This window comes from Schistocerca cancellata, chromosome 11 (assembly GCF_023864275.1).
Source record: "Schistocerca cancellata isolate TAMUIC-IGC-003103 chromosome 11, iqSchCanc2.1, whole genome shotgun sequence".
Classification (NCBI taxonomy): Eukaryota; Metazoa; Arthropoda; class Insecta; order Orthoptera; family Acrididae; genus Schistocerca; species Schistocerca cancellata.
Window position 1 is genome coordinate 123,253,587 of NC_064636.1, and position 16,931 is coordinate 123,270,517.

The window sequence follows — 16,931 nt, forward strand, 5'->3', positions numbered from 1 at the left end:
TCAGCTTGGGCAAACTTGCAGCGTCACGGGCGCTTGTATGGCAGTTGAGGCTGCAGTCTAAGGACACATGGAAAGTGGTCACTCGAGTGTGTATCACCAAGGGCGAACCATTCGAAGCGACGAGCTAGCGGAACAGTACCGACCACAAGGTCCAAATGAGATAAATTTGTCGTGGAGGCAGATAAAAATGTAGGGACCCCAGTGTTGAGGCAAACTAGATCCGCTTGGTGGAAGACGTCTAGCAATAGTGAGCCACGTGGACAAGAATGTGGAGATCCCCAAAGCGGGTGGTGGGCATTGAAGTCTCCAACCAGCAAATACGGGGGTGGAAGCTGACCAAGAAGATGAAGGAGATCAGCTCGTGCCATTGGTGTGGACGATGGAATGTATACAGTACAAAGAGAGAACGTGTATCTGGAAAGGGAAAGACGGACGGCGACAGCTTGGAAGGAAGTGTTTAAGTGGATTGGGTAATAATGGAGAGTTTCATGGAGAATAATCATGAGTCCTCCATGTGCTGGAGTGCCTTCAACAGAGGGGAGATCATATCGGACGGACTGAAAATGAGGGAGAACAAAGCGGTCATGGGGACGCAGCTTTGTTTCCTGAAGACAGAAGATGACCGGCGAGTAGGATCGTAAGAGGATCAACAATTCATCCCTATTGGCTCGAATACCGTGGATATTCCAGTGGATAATGGACATAGGTTGAACAGAAAATGGAGGAAAGTGACCAAAGTTGCTGTCAACTCCAAGACTGCTCAGAGCTTGCGACCGACAGCATGGAATGGCATTCAGCTGAAGGCAGAAGATCCTGATCCATAGGTTGGCCAGGAGCAGCTCCTGCCACCAGCGATCGGCCGGTTGACCGGCCACCAGCAGTGCGCCTCGGCGACACAGAAGACAGCCGAGGGCGATTTCCGCCAGGTGGTGCTGTAGATGGGACACGCCTTGGCAGAGAAGGAGAGGAACTGGGTTTCTTTGTAGCCTTCTTGGAAGTATGATGTTTAGATGAAGGAGGAACCGATGGTTGTGAAGTTGCGGTACGTAGAAACTCTCCACGAGTATGCTCTTTTTTCGAAGTCGTGGTGTCTGACTTTCGGGCTCGAGATTTAGCAGAACCCGACGAAGGGTGAGCCATAGAGTGGGCACGCGAAAGTGGTGAGGTTGAACAGGCGATCTTTGCGCTGGCCGATCTGACGACCGTGGCACTAAAGGTAAGGTCGCAAGTCTGCGTGGCCGCCTCCTTTGTTGGCCGAGGAGAAGCAAGGACAGTGCTGTATTTTCCTGTCTGAGGCACGGTGGGCTGTCGACTGGCGAATAATTTTCGAGCAGCAAAGGTCGACACCTCTTCCTTCACTCTTATTTCCTGGATGAGCTTTTCGTCCTTAAAAACGGGGCAATCTCGAGAGGAAGCAGCGTGGTCACCCATACAGTTGATGCAGCGAGGGGATGGAGGTGGACAAGCACCCTCATGGGCATCCTTGCCACACCTAACACATTTGGCTGGATTGGAACAGGACTGGCTGGTGTGATTGAACCGCTGACATTGATAGCAACGTGTAGGGTTTGGGACGTAAGGGCGAACGGAAATTATCTCATAGCCTGCTTTGATTTTCGATGGCAGTTGAACTTTGTCAAATGTTCAGAAGGCAGTGCGGGTTGGAATGATGTTCGTGTCAACCCTTTTCATAACTCTATGAACAGCCGTTACGCCCTGGTCAGACAGGTAGTGCTGAATTTCTTCGTCAGACAATCCATCGAGGGAGCGTGTATAAACGACTCCACGCGAGGAATTTAAGGTATGGTGCGGTTCCACCCGGACAGGGAAGGTGTGGAGCAGAGAAGTACGCAGCAATTTTTGTGCCTGGAGGGCACTGACTGTTTCTAACAACAGGATGCCATTCCGTAATCTGGAACAAGACTTTACAGGACCTGCAATAGCGTCGACACCTTTCTGAATAATGAAAGGGTTGACCGTGGAGAAGTCGTGACCTTCGTCAGACCGAGAAACAACAAGGAACTGTGGCAACGATGGAAGAACTGTCTGTGGCTGAGACTCAATGAACTTACGTTTGTGAACAGACATAGTGGAAGGTGAGGAAACCATTGTGGAAGAATCCCCCATGATTACCGGCGTCCCCCATGGCGCGCTCCTCCCTTGTCGCGGCCCTCACTGAGGGCACTCCCGCCTTAGGTGATTGTTCACACCTCAGGTCACACCTCCCGACAAACGGATGGAGGGACCAATCGGCACTTTCGGAAGGTATCAGCTCGGACGTACGTGTCCTACCTGTCTACCTGGGGCGGGGAATTACGCATTACCCCGTCACCGGCTACGCATGGAAGTGCGTGGGTTGGCCTTCAGACATGCACAGGGAGGAAAAAAGAGAAAGGGAAAGGAAAGAAGAGGGGTCTCAAACGCCCCAGCGGAGAAAAGGGCAAAGAGAAGAGGGAAGGAAAAGAGAAGGACAGAGGAAGGACGAAGACTTGCAAGTGCAGAAAGCAAGGAATTTGTAATAGTTTCGAGCGTCCGTCTCCGGACGTAGGCACAAACCATACTCCCAGAGCGGGAGAAAGGGAAGGAAAGAGCCAGAGGTGAGGGGGGGGGGCGAAGATGGGGGACGGGGAAGGCAGAGGAAAGGGAAGGTATGCAGCCCAGAAAGGAAGGAGGGCCACATTAGCTCGGGGTCCCATGCTCGCTACGCACGTGTCCACAAAAGAGTTGTGGACTCCCTGGGGGGTCGGACCCTGATGAATGCAGCAGATGAAATGAACACATCGCCGCTCTAAACTGGCATGCAGCTCGTTGTCAGACTGCAAAACTAGGTCTACATCTACATTTATACTCCGCAAGCCACCCAACGGTGTATGGCGGAGGGCACTTAATATGCCACTGTCATTACCTCCCTTTTCTGTTCCAGTCCCTGTGGAATGTAATACCCTGGACCAGATTTAAGATCTTATGGAGTGTGATGGAAACAGAAACATCCCCCAATTTGTCACAAGCGAGTTATACCTGTGATTGGGCAGAGGATGCTGTTTTTGTAAGGACTGACCCAGAGCGCATTTTGGACAAACCCTCCACCTTTCTCAACTTGTCACCCAAATGCTCCACGAAAAATTGAGTTTTCATGGACATCAAAGATTCCCCGCACATACGAGGTACTGAGGCGAATAAGCTTCACTGCCATCTTTAGCCTGGCGTTCCTGCCATGATGTGGCCAGGGAGGGGGACGATTTGGGCTCATATTTCTTAGCATTGAAGTTAGACTTTTCCCACTGAAAGACTGCTGGCAGCGGACCACCAGCATGAGACGACATGCTACACATTATGGCGTGTCATCTGCCCCGATGCCACCAACCCAATGCCACCCACACCGAACATGGGACCTCCCCACAGGTGCCACCCAGCCTCAGCAAGGATCAGCTGGCAGGATGGTCATTGCTGGGAGTCCCGATGCCCTAGGGAGATGGCTATCTACTCCATGGCATATGTGGGGAGTTAATGGCGCTGACATCAGCAGAGTGATCCCTGTGTTGTAGGGGGATGCTGCAACCAACAGGGTATACACACACACACACACACTGGACTAGATACCGTGCTGGATATGAGGTGCAAAGAAGTCCATGGTCACCATAGGCACAGAAAGTGACGCTGCATAGTGCATGGTGGAAATGCACCCAGGAGTGTGTCTCACCCAAGATATGCAGAATGGGCAGGACTGCAATGCGATGATGAAAAAGTGTTAAGGATCTCAATGCACGATGGACATGATGCACCATGTAAGGCACCCTTCCCCACTTGGCTCGCTCTTCAGGAAAATTTAGAAAGATGGTCAAACCAGACGGGGGACCATCACAAAGGCCAAGACATAGGAGACTCCTTTTAGTCGCCTCTTACGACAGGCCGGAATACCTCGGGCATATTCTAACCACCGGACTTGCAGAATTGGGGGGGGGGGGGGGCAGAAGGGATGGTGTGCTTTAGTCACTGAGCAGGAGAAGTGGGTGAGGAAGTTGCCCAACAAGCTGCGAGAGTCTTCCCTTGTGACATTGAATGATGAAGGGATGTAAGTGGTGCAAAGGGAGAAGGTCAAATGAGGAACGAAAAGGCGAACTGGAACAGCTTGAAGACGGGGAGTCAGGGAGACGGCTTTACTATGAGCATCATCCGGTATGAGCAGCTTGACTCCCCAATAGATGAGCTTGGGGAAAGTAAAATCAGACCAGGAAGAGGTGCAAAATCTCAATGCAGTTATGAGGACACAATTTTGTTTCCTGAGAGCAGAATACAAGTGGATGCTGCAATCCTAAAAGCCGCCCTAAATCCTCTTTGTTGCATTGAAGGCCACGAACATCCATTCAGGGAGTCATGATAAGGAAACAATGAATGGATGTCACCTCAGAGGATGCCGATTTCCATCCTGTCATGACTCTCTGCTACAGGGCACAGAGCCACGGCAATTGTGTTCCATTTAGTCTACAGACGTGTCGGCTTTGTTGTGCAGACAGCTTGCAGAATTCAATACAGAGAAATGGTTAGTGGTGCACACCAGAGACACAAAGGCCAGCCAGGCCAAGTTATCACGTGGCGACACCACCAAAGAGGCCCTTTGAATTGGCGAAGGAGGTCATTTGCCTTTCTTGGACTTCTTCGGACCTTTCTGGCTAGCAGATGAAGACTCAGGCTGTGGTTGGCAGTAGAGTCATACGAGTTCTTCACGGGAGTATTCCTGCTGTCCTTCCATGCCTGCCGGTTGTATAACTGGTGACTTCACCCTGTGTGGCCAGAGTTGGAGAAGGAATGGCCATTATTACCATAACACTGGGTAATTTCACAACCTCAGAGTAGAATTTAAGGTCTCAGGTTTGCATGGAGCGAGATTTAGCACGAACGGTACTCTAAGTACCAGACAGCAGAAGGCAGGGTTTGAGACTAGCCAGTAACTTTCGAGCGACCAGCTAAGGTACATTTCTTTTAGCTAGATCTCCTGGACACCCCACTCATCAAGATACATGGGGCTATCTCAAGAGGAGCAGCATGGTGGCCATTTCTGTTTATACGGTAGGGAGGAAGAGAACAATTGCCCTTGTGTGCATCCCCACCATAGGTTAAACATTTGGCCAGGTGTCAACAAGACATTCTAGTGATTGAAACAATGACACTGGTAGCAGCACATCAGATTCAGAATACATGGTTGGACTGTGATAACTTCATAGCCTGCTTTGATCTTTGACGGAAGCACCAATCTATCAATGGTGAGAGAGAGAGAGAGAGAGAGAGAGAGAGAGAGAGAGAGAGAGAGAGAGAGAGAGAGTGTGTGCACGTGCATGCACACTAAGGAGGCACCTACTTTTTTCATCACCAGATTGACGGCAATGGCACCCTGGTCAGAGTGGTATGTTTGGATTTTGGCCTTGATCAGACCATCCAGCAACCTACTGTAAACACCAACCAGAAAGAGTTCAGAGTTCTATGGGCCTCAACACAAACAGGATGTCATCGAGAAGCAAAGCAGCAAGCAGTCGTCATGCTTGAGAATCAGGAGCAGTTTCCAAAAGCAAAGTGCTATTCCAGAAAATGAGAGCAGGACATCACAGGGCTTGCTGTTGCATCAACAACTTTCTGAATTAGAAACAGATTTACTGTTGTGAAGGACTGACCATCTTCAGCAAGTGAAACCATGAAGAGTAGACAACATTCCATTAGAACTACTGATAGCCTGATAGACAGGCAAAATACTCTAAGATTTCAAGAAGAATACAATAATTCCAATTACCAAGAAAGCAGGTGATTGAAAATTGCCAAGCTGTCAGTTTAATAAGTCACAGCTGCAAAATATTAACACGAATTCCTTACAGATGAATGGAAAAACTGGTAGAAGCTTACCTCAGGGAAGATCAGTTTGAATTCCATACAAATGTTGGAACATGCGAGGCAATACTGAACCTACAACTTATCCAAATCTGCATCACCTGTATCTACATGCATACTCAGCAAATCACGTGTAAGTGCCTGGCAGAATTGAACTTAGAAGATAGATTTATGAAAGGCAAACCAACATTTGTAGACTCAGAGAAAACTTTTGACAATGTTGACTAACACTGTCTGCCAAATTTTGAAGGTGGCAGTGGTCAAATACAGGGAACAAAAAGGTATTTACAATTTGTACAGAAACCAGATGGCAGTTATAAGTCAAGTGGCATGAAAGGGAAGCAATGGTTGGGAAGGGAGTGGGACCGAGTTGTAGCCTATCCCTGATGCTATTCGATTAGCATATTAAGCAAGCAGGAAAGGAAACAAAATAAAAATTAGGAGTAGGAATTAAAAACCATGGATAAGAAACAAAAGCTTCGATGTCTGCCAATAACATTGTAAATCTGTCAGGGACAGCAAAGGACCTGGAAGAGCAACTGAACGGAATGGACAGTGTCTTGAAAGGAGGATATAAGATAACATCTACAAAAGCAAAACAAGGATATTGGAATGTAGTCGAATTAAGTCAGGTGATGCTGAGGGAATTAGATTAGGAAATGAGACACTTCAAGTAGTAAAGGAGTTTTGCTATTTGGGGAGCAAAATAACTGATGATGGTCGAAGTAGAGAGGACGTAAAATGTAGACCGGCAATAGCAAGGAAAGCGTTTCTGAAGAAGAGAAATTTGTTAACATCGAGTATAGATTTAAGTGTCAGGAAGTAGTTTTGAAATTATTTGTATGGAGTGTAGCCCTGTGTGGAAGTGAAACATGGACGATAAATAGTTTAGACAAGAAGAGATAGAAGCTTTCGAAATGTGATGCTACAGAAGAATGCTTAAGATTAGATGGGTAGATCACATAACTAATGAGGTGGTGTTGAATACAATTGGGGAGAAGAGGAGTCTGTGGCGCAACTTGACCAGAAGAAAGGATAGGTTGGTGGAACATGTTCTGAGGCATTAAGGGATCACCAATTTAGTACTGGAGGGCAGCATGGAGGGTAAAAATCGTAAAGGGAGACCAAGAGATGAATATACTAAGCAGATTCAGAAGGATGTAGGCTGCAGTAGGTACTGGGAGATGAAGCTTGCACAGGATGGAGTAGCATGGAGAGCTGCATCAAACCAGTCTCAGGACTGAACGCCACCACAACAACATATCAATATCACTCTTGTTCAAGGCATTGCAATATAAAATCAGTTGAGAGAAATGGTTTGTGCATAATCTGCCTACATCATCAACACCTTTTGTTGATAGTGCTCCCAAATGTACTGTTGTTGATGAGAAACTTACGCTAAAATAAAAAAGAGGAAATTATTGGCTTCAGCATCCGTAACTGGAAGTTAGTGAAAAATTTGAAAAGATAGAGCATATAAATCCAATACCTCTCAACAAACCTGTTGGCCACATACAAAAACTGACAGGTTGACAAAAACATACAGGCATAAAATAATTAGGCTGATAACTTCTCACTGGCACTTCAACCAAACAGAATTGATATGGGCCTAAATTGAAGATTATGTTGCAAAACATTGATGAGACAAGTAAAAAAGGTCCACTGTCCAGTTGGGGAACTCACTAATGAAGCTGTTAAGAAAATTACCACAGATTTTGTGGTGTATTTACCTGCAGAGCAGATTGTATTTTCATTACTACGAAGGCTTTAATTGGCGACTACAATCAAATGAAGTGCACCTCAGGAATTCAGCACTAGTGACACTAACGAAATCTTAATTTTTTGTGTCATAATTAGAGGGTAGTGATTGATGTTATCACTACTCTTCTTACTTTCAAACTGTTAAATTTCCTTACCCGTACCAAAATTGGTGACTTTCTTGTTACATGGATTTGTAATGTTTGATCAGAAAATGTAAGGCCATGTTAACCGTAAATCCTGTGCTGTGTTTCTCTCAACAAAACAGATGACTGATACCTTATCACATGAGCAGAGCATCACACATAATATTTAATTTAAATTAATCTTATGTTAGACATGTCTGATAGAGTTTGGAGCTGTTGAAAATAAGATATATTCTAAGTATTTTGTTAACACAATTGGGTCTTTTGAACTCAGTAACGAAGTTTCCCTACGACTCAAATTTTCAGGAACATTAGATAATGGATTTTCGAAAATATTCAGCATATAAAACTAAAAATTTATTGCCACAAACAAATCTAAAATGAGAATGTAGTGCAACTCTTCCAGAACCCACTTCCACCTTTTTACACTGATTAGTATGCAAATTAGGGTGTGTTCAATGAAATGTCAGATCATACGAACAGTCAAGGAAGAATAAGGCAACTGCATTTTGCATCTCCATGTGTTCCTGCTCTAGTATCAATACCAAAGTACTTTTGGGGACAGTATAGATCACAAGCCTCAGTTTTAATTTTACTGTAGATTGTGATTTTACACACGATCATTTTCATAATTTCAATGTTATTGATCTACTAATGTTCTAGTGCTTTAAATTCAGCTGTAGCTTGTACCCATGTGTCAACAGTTCTCAACCTGTTTCCTCAGGTAATGCTCTACAGACCAACTTTCATGCATGCTATGGACAACCATTTTAGCTCTGGAATTTGCTATGACAGTGCCAAGCACAGATTTTCCCATTCAATGTATCACTGTTAATTTATCAAGTATTATGTTGAACACACTTGAACAATGATGACCATGTTTTTCAACACCCTCACAGTGCTGTGCAATCATTGTCTCTGAGTACTGTGATCTTTAAGAAATGGGTTCCTTATTCTCTCATAATAAATGTGTGATTACAGTCCATATCCCTGCCTATTAATATCCAATTCTTTGTATACCTACATCTACACCAGACTAGTCACCCAATGCTGCATGGAAGAGCGTACAACTGGTACCACTACATCCATTACTTCACCTTTTCCTACTCCATAACAAGGTGGTGTTTGGGGGAGAACAATTGCCAGGAAGCATCTGTATTAGCTCTAATGCCTCCTATTTTGTTGCCACACTCATTTTGCAAGATATATATTGGAATAAATAGTACATTGTCCAAATCTTGCTGTGTACTGAATTACACTATATCCTCCTCAAAAAAGCACTTCTTTATCTACTAGTTTAGAGTTGCAAATGTGTGATGAGGTGCCACTATTGACTATGTAACTAACATAAAAATTAACTACACTCTATCTAAAGTTCCTATTTGATATGTGTAATAGTAGCATTTTTCTTCAAGTGAGATGGAAACATCTGACTAGTTCACTACCTGATGTCTTAATACTTATCCAATCATCCTGTCCCTTCTTTTCGTCAGCATTTTCTGTACATTTCTTTCCTTAACAGTTTTACTCACGAGTCCATATTCCTTGTAAGTTCACTTAATTTTCAGTGCCATTCTCTAATCCCACATCTGAAATGTTTCAGTTCCCTTCTTTTCATTTTCCAATCACGTCTACCCAGTAAAAATTCCAATATTCACCACAACTGATCTTAGTCCACAGAGCTGGATACTGTTACAAAGAATAGATTTCTACTAAGTGTTACAAATTTTTGTAAACAGCATTAAATTTGACTGTTTGCTTTCCCAGCAAAGACTGTTGAAGGTTTCTTCGGTCTCCAGCTGGGTGGTAGCATTGATATCTTGCGACGTTTTTGACAAAAAAGGAGATGAATGACATCAGAGCCATGATCAATTCGGCTGGAAAAGAACTGTACACTGCCACAATCGCAGTCCTCAAGAAAGAACTGAATTTTGCCCCTATCCCCAGAACAAACCTGAAACGAGACATTATAGTGGTGTGGAAGAAACAGTAAGGGCTTCCAAAGGAGGAAGCAGAGGAAGTCAGGTGGGAAACTTCCAGAATAATCGACAGATCTCAGTTGCCTACAAATAATGTATCTGCGGAAGAACGAGCAGCTCTCTGGTCCCTTAGAGATGACCGTGATATAACGATCCTACCAGCAGATAAAGGGAACGCTACAGTGCTACTAAGCACTGTCGAGTACCGGTAGAAAATAAACCTGCTGCCACAACACGAGGCCTATAAGAGACTGAAGAAGGATCCAAGCCTGACGATGAGTAGAAAGATGATAGCTCTGCTGCAGAAATATGGCTTACCTGAGCCAATGAAGAAGTGGCTGTACCCCAGAGTGCCAGCAATACCACACCTCTATGGACTCCCTAAGATCCATAAGGAAGGGGTACCTCTCGACCAATTGCAGACTCCAACTCTCACAGTTAAGGACTTGCTAAATGCCTAGCAACACTGCTCCAACCCTTTGTTGGACACTGCCGCCACCATGTGAGAAACTCAGCCAAATTCGTAAAAATACTCAGGGACATGCTACTACAAATCGAGGACCTACTCATGAGCTTCAACATGACGCCGCTTTTCACGAAAGTGTCCAAGTCTCCTTGACACTTTTAGCCCAGCACTTTGAACCACAAAGTCAGCCTCTTCGAACAAGCACTAACAACAACCGACTTTCAGCACCACAGGGAATTCATCGAACAGATTGACAATGTGACCATGAGCTTTCCACTGACTCCTGTGAATTCAAACCTCTATACCGAACATTTCGAGGAGGTGGCCCTTCAAAGTGCCAGTCAGAAACCAAAGCACTTCTTCCGCTATGTCGATGACACTTGTGTTATATGCGGACATGGCAAACAGGTGCTAGATGAGTTTCAGGAACACCTCAACAGCATCCATCCTAACACCAAATTTATAATGGAGGAAAATTTATGCCTCCCCTTCCTTGATATTTTAATTAAGAGGAAGGCAGATGGTTCACTAGGCCATGCAGTACATAGGAATAAGACACACAGACCTATACCTTCATGCAACAAGCTGCCACCATCCAGCACAAAGACAAACAGTACTTAAATGGCTCTGAGCACTATGGGACTTAACTGCAGTGGTCATCAGTCCCCTAGAACTTAGAAGTACTTAAACCTAACTGACCTAAGAACATCACACACATCCATGCCCAAGGCAGGATTCAAACCTGCGACCATAGCGGTCGTGCAATTCCAGACTGCAGCGCCTAGAACCCTCGGCCACTCCAGCTGGCCAAACAGTACTTACCACACTGGAACATAGGGCGCATGCCATCTGCAACTAAGATGGCCAACCATCCAAGCTGCAACACCTGAGGGAAGTCTTCCTCCAAAATTACTGCAGTGAAACACAGATCAACAGGGCACTTAAAAGGAAGAAGGAAGCAGTGAGAACCCCAGATTATGATGAAGTAGGAGAAACGACTCGCTTTCCTTCCGTACACAGTTCCGCTCTCAGCCAAAATTGCACTATTTCTTGGCAAATATAATATCAAAACCGTTCTCCAATCACCACCAATGAAAGGGAGCTCCTAGGACTGCCAAAGACCCACTGATCCTTAACACACCAGGAGTATAAAGCATACCATGCAAATGCATAGAACAATACATTGGGCAAACACAGCACTGTACATCTAAACGCTGTGAAGAACATATCACATGTGTGCGACTAGGCCACACAGAAAAATCAGCCAAAGCAAAATACAGCATAAATGAAAAACACACTTTCAACTTCGAAAATACAAAGGTACAGTGCCGAGCATCTGGCTTCTGGTAAAGCATTATCTAATAATCCATAGAAATAAGGTTTCACAACAATCTGGTCAACAGAGATGAGGGATCTCAACTCGGTGCAGCATGGAACTCTGCGATAGCGGCAGTCCATCGGCAGCTTACCCGTCAACGTCCTCCGCCAGGGACGTAGACAGAATGCTTACACCGAGAACCAAACATGGCTGCCAAGGGCGACTGTCATCACCATCACCATGTGCACGCCACTGGTCCACCGCAGCTACCCAAGGTCTAGTGGAGGGGGGTGACCGCACATATAAATAACCCGCTCTCCACCAATCTCGACACTTCGCCATAAGATGGGTAGTATGACAATTCCTGAAATGTAGCGAGATATCAACACTACCATGCAGCTGAAGACCTGAGAAACCTTCATCAGCATTAAATTTAGTACACTATGGTGATAGCTAATTAAATGAATACTGAATTTCACAGACTATCACTAATGTGCTAAATTTAATGCTGTTTACAAGGATTCTTGCTATGACAATGTTTTCTCTTTGCAAGCAGTTTGGGATAGGCAATGTTCCATTACACTGTAAATTTATGTCATGCATACTGGATAAACCCATTGTCTTTACACAGAGCAAACATAATTCCAGTAATGCAGTATGTTTTTCATTAAATACTTCAGAGAAAAGAAATAGTATGACAAATACCATACTTATCTGATAACATACTGCTTACAGTTGATTGCTTTACCTCTTACATCTTACATCTTTTCTATTATAGAACTCTGACAGAGACAAATAAATTGACAGCTGCTGCAAGGAAGGCATCTTTGGTACATTTGTTCCAAGAACGAATTTGAGGCATTCATTATTTACATGTACAATAAAATTACTGTGGGTTACTGTTAATAAACTTATGTTTCCCACAAGTTTCATTCAAATACCATTACACAACAGAACAATATACCTACAGTCAGTTGAAATATTATAAAAATTCTGGACAAGTGCTAATATCCTAGGTTTTAATGATTCATCATTTATGATCATTGGAATTTACTGCACCCAATGCATCTCATGATATTCATACAGTACTTCATGCACAATACATCACTGATGTGAAAACTTACATCACGCTCAATGCCATCCTCCTGTTTTAGTTCTAGGTCTTGCTTTATATGGAGACTAGGCATTACAATCTTTAGCGGACCTTCAAGAAACTGAAAAAAGAAAGAATGGCATATTCAAAGCTTCTGTTCTTGTGTTACACATCAAGTGGGGCTAAAAAGCTATTGGTCACATGTATTCACTAACTGGCATTAGGTAACAAGAAAATGTGTCACATTAAATTAGATTTACTTTCATTCCAATTTATTCATACTGGGGAGGTCCTACAGGATGTAGGAAATGTCAGAAAAACATGACAAACATCTGAAATCAAAGTTCTGTTTACTTTGGAGGTAGACACATCAGATATCAACCAAACAGAAATTATTTCATCCTTGCCAAGCAGCTACTACTAGTACTACTACTACTACTACTACTACTACTACTACTACTCCCTCTCTCTCTCTCTCTCTCTCTCTCTCTCTCTCTCTCTCTCTCTCTCTCTCTCTCTCTCTCTCTCCTATAAATGTGCCAAGGTGAAGGCTCCAATAAGAACATTTTTGATTTTATGATGATCTCAGCTCCCTATTTTCTGACCTATGTTATTCAGTGGAAGATGATAGGGTACCTCTGCAAAGCCAATGAGGGCACTATGGTCAAGAAGAAACTAAGCAACTAGCAGGTTATATGCAGAATGCATTTTTTAGGTCAGAAAACCACCTGTAAAGACAATAAGCACGTAAGTGCAGATCTAAGTGTGGGTCACCAAATTTTGGTACAGAGGAAAATACATGTCTAAGGTCACAAAAACTAATGCAAACCTGAAGTAAAAGTAAAGCTTTCAACAACCTGGTGTTAGTTATTAACACCTTAGTGCTCTGTTAGACATTGTCTTACTGGATGTGGTACACCACTGGCTTCCTCCAATATTTGAACTCACTGACACAGGAAGTTACATGAGGACCTAGAGCTTCACACTGGAATGGAAACTGTCGTTTTCCACATAGACAATTTCCATGTGAAAAAGTGACAGATGATGCCTGGGATGGAACCCAGAACACTTAAATTTGTAGCCTCACACCCATTCAATAAGCAGTCGTCTTACTCTTAGAAAAGTGTATATGCATTCAAGACAAGATCCAGAGTTTCATTAACTAACAGTAGCATTGTACACAACACGGTAGGAAAACTAGAAATAATTAGCTACAAAATCAGATATTCCATGCCAAGGACCCACTAGAAAGATGCACCATAGAACAGAGGCAGTAATACATTATCATGAAAAATCAGTACTGGGCAATGAGATAAATCTGCATTTATCTCATTGCATGTTACTGAAATTTGCAATCTGCATGCAGGTAAGTATCAAATGTGAGGAAAAAATAATTTTGAAGTGTCAAATGTGATGTGGAAAAAGTAACTATTTGAGTTCCAACATCCACCCACCATAGTACATTAATGCTTAAGAAATAGTCTGGTAAATATTGTATACAAATGAAAATACTTTATCATACTGCAGTGACAGGATATATATACATGTCAGCTACATAATTGAAGATGCATGAATTCAAACAGTGAAAAAGATTTGGAGGAAAATTACATCAATAAAGTACAACATGACATGAGGTTGACCAAATATAGACAACATGAGCCATGCTGTCCATTCATTTCATTGAAGACATTTAGAGAATCCATGGAAGATGTAGATCTAAATTTTGAGACGACAAACTGAACTCTCATCTCAAAATCATGTCCTGTGACATTAGCACAGCTGTGAAAACAAAAATTCCTGTGAAAATCTAGAGACATGTTTTCCCAAAATTAGCCTGTGTAACTGTTTAGAAAAATCACACAACAGGAAAATATTTATTCTGTTAGTAATAGACAAGCACAAAATAATAAATTCTCTAAATACAGAGATTGGAACACGAGCACGGGACTACTGAAGCATCACAGATTGCTACTGTTAAAAACAAACTCTGGAAGACAGGAACATACTTCGGCCTAACAAACCTGGTAAAGTGATCAGACATGACATAACAGCCAATAAACCTAGCATGGGGAATGTTGTGGAATACAGTGAGGACCTGCAAATGTTAACAACATTACATAGTTACATGACAGCAGATATCTGTACAGCAAATTCAAATGAAGCTAAATCACCTGAATCCCCATGGCCAACCAAAAGTTGAACATATGATAACCACCAAGACAGCTTATATAAGAGGCCTTCCATTAATTTATAAGTAACATCATATCTTGCAAAACATGAAACAAAAAACGAAGATCCCAGAACTTCTGAACAAAAACATTAGAAAAAGGATCAAAGACATCTCTACAGCTGATAGTTGACAATGGTGCAGATGGTAGCAGAACAGAAGACAGTAACAGAAAAGACATAATTACAATGCTTTGCCTTAGAAATTTTCTCCACTAAAGAACATAAAAATGCATTTCACATTTCTTAATACACCACAGATACTAAAATGACAGATACAAAATTGACTAAAGTGGGGACAGGAGGGAGAAGGAAAAACCAAACTTTTTCTACACAATTGACCACTAGACCTGAAAGGGCAGCCATCAGATGAAATAAAACAAGTGGATGTTGCAGGATCACCTCTGGCAATGGAACTTATTTTATGGAACAGTGGCGTTTCATGGGAATAGAAAAAATGCACAGGTCATTTCAGGTTGTAAGTAGAGGCACAGCAAACATGTTTGGAGCTAAAGACCTAAACAGCAGATAATTTTGTTCTCCTATATGATTTTGGAAAGAGAACAGTTCCTCTGCATGAATAAAAATGAATCCTACAGTCATTCATCAAGTAAAATTGACTGCTCTATTCACTCACTATTCTGCTGAATGCAATCAGCCAATACAATTTTGAATACCGGGTGATTTAAGCTAATCAGAAACATTCATATAGTGATCTAGTGACTGTCTAATATTAGAGATTTGTCTAACAACAGATGTAAAAATTTATTTTGGCTGCACTGATAAGTTAAACCTGGATTTCTTGCATTTTATGGGCTGCCACCTTAACCATTATTTACACTTCCCTGTGACAATAAGAACTTGACTGTAAAGGGTATCTTGCAGATCATCCGCTTCAATTTCCTTCAGACTTACAGTATTTGGAGTTTAGTGCTGGAACATCAATTTCCTAAACCAGCACTAGGAAGTAACCAAACTAAAAAAATGTGACTTTGAAGATCAGAAGACTTCTGAGTGCTGCCTACTACAAAACATTTCCTATTTATTAACGCAATTGCTGGTAATTGGAAGAATAGCATAAAAGTGCCTTAATGAAAAAGTTGCTGGTTCAAATCTCCTAGCAGGAACTACTACTTTTTAAAAACTTCCATGTCTACTAACAAACTGCAAATTAAACAAACACTGAATTGTAATGGTTTGGCAAAAATTACATGTTTTTTCATCATTCGACATGTTGTTGTTGTGGTCTTCTGTCCTGAGACTGGTTTGATGCAGCTCTCCATGCTACTCTATCCTGTGCAAGCTGCTTCATCTCCCAGTACCTACTGCAACCTACATCCTTCTGAATCTGCTTAGTGTATTCATCTCTTGGTCTCCCTCTACGATTTTTACCATCCACGCTGCCATCCAATGCTAAATTTGTGATCCCGTGATGCCTCAAAACATGTCCTACCAACCGATCCCTTCTTCTAGTCAAGTTGTGCCACAAACTTCTCTTCTCCCCAATCCTATTCAATACCACCTCATTAGTTATGTGATCTACCCATCTAATCTTAAGCATTCTTCTGTAGCACCACATTTCAAAAGCTTCTATTCTCTTCTTGTCCAAAATGGTTATGGTCCATGTTTCACTTCCATACATGGCTACACTCCAAACAAATACTTTCAGAAACGACTTCCTGACACTTAAATCTATACTCGATGTTAACAAATTTCTCTTCTTCAGAAACGATTTCCTTGCCATTGCCAATCTACATTTTATATCCTCTCTACTTAGACCATCAGTTATTTCATTCCCTAAATAGCAAAACTCCTTCACTACTCTAAGTGTCTCATTTCCTAATCTAATCCCCTCAGCATCACCCGATCTAATTTGACTACATTCCATTATCCTCGTTTTGATTTTGTTGATGTTCATCTTATATCCTCCTTTCAAGACACTGTCCATTCCGTTCAACTGCTCTTCCAAGTCCTTTGCTGTCTCTGACAGAATTACAATGTCATCGGTGAACCTGAAAGTTTTTACTTCTTCTCCATGAATTTTAATACCTACTCCAAATTTTTCTTT

At 42.6% G+C, this 16,931-nt stretch overlaps 1 protein-coding gene across 1 annotated transcript in view; it reads right to left on the reverse strand.

Moving 5' to 3' along the window:
- LOC126108316 (uncharacterized) overlaps window positions 1-16,931 on the reverse strand; it is a 223,877-nt gene that overhangs the window by 188,939 nt on the left and 18,007 nt on the right. Inside the window, exon 4 of the mRNA XM_049913536.1 lies at window positions 12,669-12,758. Within this exon, the coding sequence (XP_049769493.1) occupies window positions 12,669-12,758 (90 nt within the window). The remainder of the gene's footprint in view (window positions 1-12,668; window positions 12,759-16,931) is intronic.